This window comes from Anneissia japonica, unplaced genomic scaffold (genome assembly GCF_011630105.1).
Source record: "Anneissia japonica isolate Jap-2015-1 unplaced genomic scaffold, ASM1163010v1 scaffold287972_len269925_cov191, whole genome shotgun sequence".
Lineage (NCBI taxonomy): Eukaryota > Metazoa > Echinodermata > Crinoidea > Comatulida > Comatulidae > Anneissia > Anneissia japonica.
The window spans coordinates 192,628-201,793 of NW_022686996.1; the positions used below are offsets into that span (position 1 = coordinate 192,628).

General features: G+C 35.8%; 1 protein-coding gene across 2 annotated transcripts in view; it reads right to left on the reverse strand.

Annotated features, from left to right (window-relative positions):
- LOC117118089 (basigin-like) overlaps nt 1-6,691 on the reverse strand; it is a 16,677-nt gene extending 9,986 nt beyond the window's left edge. For both annotated transcript variants that reach the window (XR_004447003.1, XM_033262589.1), the window contains exon 1: nt 6,517-6,691. Coding sequence is in view for 1 of the 2 variants with exons in the window: in XM_033262589.1 (XP_033118480.1) it covers nt 6,517-6,598 (82 nt within the window). In the remaining variant the exon portion in view is untranslated. The remainder of the gene's footprint in view (nt 1-6,516) is intronic.
- Nucleotides 6,692-9,166: the final 2,475 nt, after the last annotated feature.

The window sequence follows — 9,166 nt, forward strand, 5'->3', positions numbered from 1 at the left end:
AGATGTAACATGAATGACACAATATCCCAGGGTTTATAACTTCAATGGCTAATCAGGAAGTCGAACTAAATTACTATGTTACAAAGGCTATTGATTATTGATGTGATCCAGGGATTATAATTAAATGGCTAATCAGGGAGTCGGACTGATATCATGTTATAGAGGCCTATTGTTCCTGTTGCATTATCTGTTGCTAATTAAATATTTCTTTCTATGACGACAAGTTGACACTAACTCATTCTTGCTATTGAGTGAGCATAGTTCTGGATGACATTTAATTAAATACTTTTCATATAAACAAAGATTTCAGCGTTTATTCGTGTTTGAATATGGCTTACAGCGTTTCATAATTCTCCACTTAACAGTAAATTCTACGTTAGATTCCTTAAGGGACCAGATATATTTACTTAGCTCTGTGCTGTTTCTCTTATTTACATTTCGAAATGAATTCATATGATTTCTAAATCTAGTTTTGAACTGATTTTGAGTTAAGCCTATGTATGTCTCGTGCTTATTACTGTCCTCTCTTGTTACAGTTGCTTGGTACACTATGCCTTCGGTTAAACACTGCGTAGTGGGCATTCGCTTTTTACACGGCAGTTACACGCATTTGTGCTAGTGTCCACAGCTTTGTTTTTTCATTTGACAGTACTATTTTATTGTAATTGTTAATTACACTTTCATTGGGCATACAGCTGTAGCTTAGTTTTAAAGTGTTTTTGTTAAATATTTTATAAAGTTTGTGATCTCGTGGAAAGCATTCTTCTATTAATTGCAGGAACTTTTTCCCAACGTTGGTGGCTACATTTCTACTGTAGGGCGGGTCATTTCTGCTGTAGGGCGGGTTAAACCAAATTACATTTCTTGTCCGCGGTCTCTTCTTTGCTGGGGGTTCAGGGTTGAACTTTAGTCGGTAATCGTACCCGCTGCACTTAAGGCTTCCTGGTACGGTTGTGTAGCTTTGTTGAACGATTCTTCGTCTGACGAAATATTCGAGAGACGTATATTAATGGCTGGTGGGATATTCCGGATTATTGACGGTGGGTGGTTGCTGTCGCGGTGAACATAAGGTGGTGTGTTGTTTGGCTTAGTATAGGGTCGAAAGGTACTGGTTCTTAGATCTAGTGTTACGTCAAGGTAGTCGACTGACTTCTTGTTGGCTTCTATAGTTATTTTTAAATTATTGTCTCTAAATACCTTGCATATATCCTTCTTTATTAACTCAACTTGCCGTGGCGATTCCTCAAATACGGCTAATCCATCATCACGGTATAAACCTATATTATTACCATACTTATTCGATAGCTGCGATAGTAGGTATGAACCTACGTGCTCACACGTTTCGGCTCCATCGAAAACCCATTGTAACATCGAATATGGGTTTGTTATCCTTTCTTCTTTTGCACCAAGTTGCATCTTCATGGAACAGTAGTGATTTTTTTGCCAGCATAATAATGTCGGTTCTTCATCACTGATTGTGTCGTATTAGGATGCAAACGCAAGGGTTTTTACGAGTAGCTCTGGTGTTATAGATGGGTAGAAGTCGTTTATGTCGAAACAAATAAACGAGTGCTTGGCTTTGTTCCGGATGTTTCTGTACCACTTAATGACAGAATCTGTGCTCTTCTATTGGTTTAAATTAGTTGATGTAACAACTTTTCTGTTTATTCGTTCAAGAATTTTCTTACTTACAATTCCGATTTCTGACTTTGAAGGGTTGATTAGCCTACATGTTGAGTTGTTCTCAAAGTTCGGCTTATGGTCCTTTAAAGTTACGAATGCGTCTTTTTTTGCTATGCGTTCAATCCTATTAGTAAAATTTAGTTTCTCGGCGATAATGTACTCCTCATCTGTTATGTTAGATTTCGTATCTTCAGAGGCTTTCATGTATGATTTAGTAATATTCTTCTCAAGTAGTCTGTTGTACGACAGCAACCACCCACCGTCAATAATCCGGAATATCCCACCAGCCATTAATAAACGTCTCTCGAATATTTCGTCAGACGAAGAATCGTTCAACAATGCTACACAACCGTACCAGGAAGCCCTTAAGTGCAGCGGGTACGATTACCGACTAAAGTTCAACCCTGAACCCCCAGCAAAGAAGAGACCGCGGACAAGAAATGTAATTTGGTTTAACCCGCCCTACAGTAGAAATGTAGCCACCAACGTTGGGAAAAAGTTCCTGCAATTAATAGAAGAATGCTTTCCACGAGATCACAAACTTTATAAAATATTTAACAAAAACACTTTAAAACTAAGCTACAGCTGTATGCCCAATGTAAAAAGTGTAATTAACAATCACAATAAAATAGTACTGTCAAATTAAAAAAAAACAAAGCTGTGGACACTAGCACAAATGCGTGTAACTGCCGTGTAAAAAGCGAATGCCCACTACCCGGCAAGTGTTTAACCGAAGGCATAATGTACCAAGCAACTGTAACAAGAGAGACAGTAATAAGCACGAGACATACATAGGCTTAACTCAAAATCAGTTCAAAACTAGATTTAGAAATCATATGAATTCATTTCGAAATGTAAATAAGAGAAACAGCACAGAGCTAAGTAAATATATCTGGTCCCTTAAGGAATCTAACGTAGAATTTACTGTTAAGTGGAGAATTATAAAACGCTGTAAGCCACATTCAAACACGACTAAACGCTGCAATCTTTGTTTATACGAAAAGTATTTAATTATATGTCATCCAGAACTATGCTCACTCAATAGCAAGAATGAGTTAGTGTCAACTTGTCGTCATAGAAAAGAAATATTTAATTAGCAACAGATAATGCAACAGTAAACAATAGGCCTTTATAACATGATATCAGTCCGACTCCCTGATTAGCCATTTAATTATAATCCCTGGATCACACCAACAAACAATAGCCTTTGTAACATAGTAATTTAGTTCGACTTCCTGAATAGCCATTGAAGTTATAAACCCTGGGATATTGTGTCATTCATGTTTTACAATTCGCCTGATGAGTGTGGCCCTGTGTGGTCATATGAAACAAATTTGTAGCGATTAAAGATAATATGAAGTAACCAAGTTCATCTGCTATTGTTTTATTTCTATATATATATATATATCTGTCTCTTATACACATCTAGATGTGTATAAGAGACAGCCTCTACATAAATCAGTACAGTATGCTGTCTCTTATACACATCTAGATGTGTATAAGAGACAGGTTCATTATTTTTGAACGAAGAGGCAATGTTCAAACAAATTTTAGCTCTGGTTTGCCAACTTTATGAAAGGATCCTAGTCTCCTAAGGCTTTTAAATTCCACATTCATGTTACTATCCTTACAGTATTTATATTTTTGTAATATAAGCTTATCTGTTTTTGCCCTATTTCAATCTCATCTACACATTTATACTTAGATATTTCTTATTCTGACGTGAAAATTGTATGTTTTGTTAAAATTTCAGAAAGAAATGCATTTCCTTTTACTAACTTTTGATTATATTATATGACTTTGATTATTATTTATATAGTAAAAACTGTGTGTATTTATTCAATCAATCCATGGGAGACTTTATCTACAGTTCTAGAAAAGTTGCTTAGATTTTAATAAACTAAAAAAAAAAAAAAAAAAAAAAAAAAAAAAAAAAATTAGGTATATGTTCCAGCAACCACAAATCGAGCAACAAATGCAAACAAAACCTGTCAAAGGCTGCATTGGTTACAACATACCAATTCAATACCAGCAGAATATTAAAAATCTTTAACTAAACAAAATGAAGTACCAGTTTAGAACTAATTACTATTCAAGCAGAATTAATGACAGGCCTGCCTGATACTGTGAAAGTGTAGTAGTTCAAATACTGTAATTTGTAGCATATTATGCTGGAACACAATACTACGAACTCTTCAATTTGGATAGAAATTAAATGATTATGGAAATGATTACATGGATGGATGGATGATGAAAGGATGGATGGATGGATGGATATAGGCCTATGGAAGGATGGATGGATTTATAAGGTTAACCCACGGAAGTCCAAATAAGACTTTATGATTTCCAGTGGAGTCATTCTGGTGGTCATTCTGGTCGTGATTATGGAAACGATTGGATGGATGGATGGATGGATGATGGAAGGATGGATGGATGGATATATAGAAGGATGGATGGACGGATGGGTGGATTTATTCGGTGTAAACACCAAGGATAACCTACGAAAATCCGAATAAGACTTTATGATTTCCACTGGGGTCATTCTGGTGGTGATTGGGCAGCACACCGGGAGACAATCCCCTTCGTTTTTTTGAAGAGTGTAACAGCGTTCTTAAACGTGAACACGGGACCAATGGCTTAAACGTTTCGGCCCTCTATAGAGGTGGCGCAAGCAGGTGGCCAGGGCGAGGGAGAAAAGCCACAATTCGTCAGGGAGAAAAAAAATGTATATATATTTTCTACATATTTGTAGACCCAAAATCGATTAAATAAGCCTTTAAAACCCCTAAATTGTTCTATTTTTTGGTGGCTTCTGCCCCATGGAACACTTCCGAGACGCCCGACCACAGTTGGTAAAATTCCCCCACCCCAACCCCATAGGGAACCTAGGACCCCCCTCCCCTCCGTCGGGCAAATCCTGGTGCCACCACTGACCCTCCAGCTGAAATACAAGGAGACCTGCGATGAGAATTCAGGCCGGGACCAAGTGATCTCATGGTCCAGCGCGCACACAGTGCCTAAACCAGTTTTGATACTTAGCAAACTGCTTTTTCAGTATAATAATCAAAGATTTCAGTTATTTTACATAGTTACCAACTGTCTCGCATAAGTGCGGGACGGCCAGCATTTCAAATTGATTTTGGTTGAAACACGCATTTTGCAGAAACACATGCGTGATCATAAATTTGTCACGCATTTAGCACAAATCTATGCGTGATAACGAATTTTCACGAATAATGGGGAATTTATTTAAAATTTGAAGAAATTGGTTATATTAAAAATATAAAAACGGTCATGATGTACCTTGTCATTAGACAGTATTTACGTGAATATTAATTCACTGACGCGTTACTAAAATTTATCAGTACAGTATGCCTATTCATTTTCCGAAGTAATGAAACGTTTGTGCACATATTTCCAGGTTCTAAAATTAAACATAAATTGAAACTGAAACTGTACATGGCTTTATTAAAAATATTTTTGTTTATTTACCGTACCCGGTATTGTCAACACTACCTGAAATTATTTAAAACAGCTTAAAATGCTCAGATTGTTGGAGCGACAGAGGCCCTTGCCTGCTGGACCCCACCGGGGCTCCGCCTCTGGACCCCGGAGGGAACCTTGGGGGCCCTGCCACCCACCCCACCCATTGCATTGCATTATTATTATTATTATTATTTATTTATGTCACGTATAAAACATTTTTTAATCCGAACAAAAACAATTAAAAAAAATAGAAGGCCGCGATTCTCAATCTTTTTATGGACAGGGCTTTGTTGGTTTATATCATTAAAATAATACGGAAATCAGAAAAACTTTATTATCTCCAAAAGAAGAAATCGCTTTGCTCGAAAAACTTTACAAATTATTTCACATTAAAAAAACATTAGAACAATAGAAGCTGGGGTGTATAAATCAAACTACTGAAACAAGTTTAATGTAAAATAGCGTACTACCGAAACCAATAAGAAAGAAGGCAAACAAACTGTTACTCATTTCTTACAATAGTTCAACTTCTAAGAATAGGATTGTGTTGTAAGTCCATGTATAGTATACCTTAGATGCAATTACAATAAAAAGTTTACAGCATGAATCACAAGAGGTAACTCGTATTTTTATACTATGAACTAAAGTTTGTATTTAATGCATTGTGCAAGCGACATATTCCTGATATTGCTTTTGGACAGAAAAAAAAAACACCACAATAACCAAATTGTAAGTTACAATGAACACCAAAGTGGCACACATTGGACAATAATACCCAACGGTGCATCCAATATAAGGACAATGGACTTAAACTAGAACTAAATTAAACTAAAATGTATATACAAAGTAAACTTATCAGCATGACATGTAGGCCTATGTGGTACGGTAGTCTTACAGTGTCGTATTTTTTACAGAGTTGCAGTCTGTTAGGATATATTTATTTATTTATTTATTGCATATTCGGCACAACAAATCGAAAAATGGCCAGAGGGGTGCCAAGAGTACACCATGAGGTGAGAGCCCAACACAAGGTGTGGGTATCCTCTAAACCCCCTGGCCAAACGAACAAACAATAACAAAACAGCACAAAGGCAAAGACGACATATCAGATTACAATAGCCAATAAAAAGATTGATAAAATATATAAAAAATGTAACAGACAAATGTTTAAAAAATCACGCAAGGTTAAAATTGGTGTTAGAATACCAAAAGAATACAGAATGATTAAAAAATAACCTACAAATGTTTAAAATACGGTTTAAAATTGCAATAATATTTTGTAAATCTTTTGTAATAATAATTACAAAAGATAGATTATTAAGAATTTAAGACGAAATCTCATCTTACCTTCTTCAGAAGACCCAAGAACAAATACACTAAAAAGACATATTAAAAGGAAAAAATCTAATATTATCCTTGAGGTTAACATGTTGTAGTCTGTAGGAAGTATTTGAAACAACAGTTACAGTAAGTACCGGTATGTTAGCATACAACTAGCAACCTGCAATCTATACACTCAAATTCATTCCGGATAGTTTGAAATTCATTAATATTTACTTCTCAACATCTGGCACGGTATTCAGGATAAAGCAATGCCTACGTCACAATCACGTGTTTTTGTTCAATAGGCCTAACTTGTACCAAATGAATTAAAGAAAGAAATAGTTTTAAAATTAGATTGAATTATTTTGGTCACAGATCGAAAAAACAAAAAATTCAGTACTTTGAAGAAAGTTTGTACGATTTGCAGCAAGGCGCCCTCTGTTTTGCCCCACAGGAACATAAAAAATAAATAAATAAATAAATTATAAATTCAGAAATAGCCTGTCTCTTATGCCCATCTAATATATTTGCCAGCTTATCTAACCGTTGATTTTTAATAATGTGGTATGAAATTTGTTCAGATGTACAGGACATAATAACGTTGCTTTTTCAGGTCCCAAAAACACCCAAATTAATGAAAATTCAAATGAAATATTTATGAATTATGTGTTTGAGAAATCTATTAAGTAAGACCTCAAAATGCTACTCTGTCGCTTTTCTCACAAACCCCCTCCAGGCCTTTGCCACTGGACCAACAAATTTCAAAAAGTCCACTTTTTAAAACCTATTATTTCACTAAAATCGTTTCTAATTTATCGCGAAATGCTATAGTATTAGAGCACTTTAGTGGAGATGTGCGCTTAATAAATCTTATTATTATTATTATTATTATTATTATTATTATTATTATTATTATTATTATTATTATTATTATTATTATAGTATGCAGTATTTTTTGCCCGCTCTTCTACCCGTTGATTTTTAATAATGTGCTACGAAATCTGTTGGAAATTATCAGCTCCAGTGATTTTAGGCCTACAGATGTAAAGGACATGAAAAATTATAATTTCACAGTGGTGGATTCAAAGGGGGAGAGCCCTTAAATTATAAAAGAAATGGAGAAAAAAAGAAAAATCTTAATTAAAGTTTGTCTGAAAGTGCCATTTCCGGCCACTTTGAGGTGCCATAATCATAAATTTTACCTCAGCCCCAACCATGGTTGGGCTGAGGTGGTATTGACCATCTGTCTGTGCAAGTCTCTCCCTTCACCCCACCCTTTATTTTTCCTGCTTTGCTGTAGGTCCCTAGACAATACTCAAATGAATGACAATTTAAATACAGGAGTATATTACAAATTATGGATTTTAGAAATCCATTAAAAAGGGCCCTTAAAATGCTAATTTGTCAGAGCTTCCAGAAGATTCGCCCCACCCTCGCGGGGATCCTTAGGCAGTCACCCATCGTAAGGTCCACTTCAGTTGCAAAACGCACCTCTAGATTACCGGAAATGACACTCTTATATAATAAAATTCATCATTGATCAAATTAATCACTGTGATGTTCCATTGAAAATAAAACTCAACTGTCTTTGATGTATTTTTAATTTACTTTACCATGTGCCGAAAACCAATCTTATTATTGTTATTATTATTATTATTATTATTATTATTATTATTATTACACGCTTTTTCTCATACTTCTTAAATTATAATAAAGGCAATTCAGATGTTTGTGGGCTGAGATAGAGTACCGGTTGTACAGCACACTTTCGTTAAAACTTAGGTCATTTATGCAGTTCATTTTGACAATTTTCAGGCATCTTCTTGACTTATGAAATTATTACATTGCTGACGAAAAGTGAGGGGACCAACCCCAGACCTTAACAATATTTGGGGACGTGTCCCCCTATCCCCCTTGATCATGGGTTTAAGGAGAGGCATTCACTTCCATTTGAGATTTTTTTTTGGAATTAGTAGACGTCATCTGAAAAGAAGTTAAGCTTAAAAAAGTAAGTGTATGTTTTACCGAAGGGGAGTGGCTGGCCACCCTATTCACCCCTAGATCGAGAGTAGCCCACTACCTATTCACCCCCTAGATCGAGAGTAGCCTACTACATGTAACATGTATACATGAGAAGCACACACACAAGACGAGTGACCATACTTTATTTTCCGAGGTAACCGGAGGGGAGTGGCCAGCCACCCTATCCCCCCCCCTAGATCCGCCACTGGCAGACTTCAAAAGCTAATAAATCGGATAACAAATGGCAAAGGTATCATCATTTATATTTTCGGTCCAATATCTATTCTATTAATATGGCCAATAACAATACTGATGCAAATTATTATGTTTGGTATTCATAGAGCATAGGATCTATAAAATCCATTATATCCTCATCATTATCATTGTCATCACCATCAGTGTTATCACAGGCCCGTAGCCAGGGGGGTTTTTATGGTTCGGGCGAACCCCCCTTTTCTAGCGAACCCCCTCGAATTTTTGAATGAGTCCCACCCGTTTTTAAATTGTAGCATGCATTACAAGCCTACATTCATAGAATATGTCAGCTTCAGAAGTTCGGAGATTTAAATTAAAACGATTAAATCAATTCCTTTACGATGGCACACATAAGGATGGCAAATATCGATAAAAACACGGCTGCCGTCTCAACTTT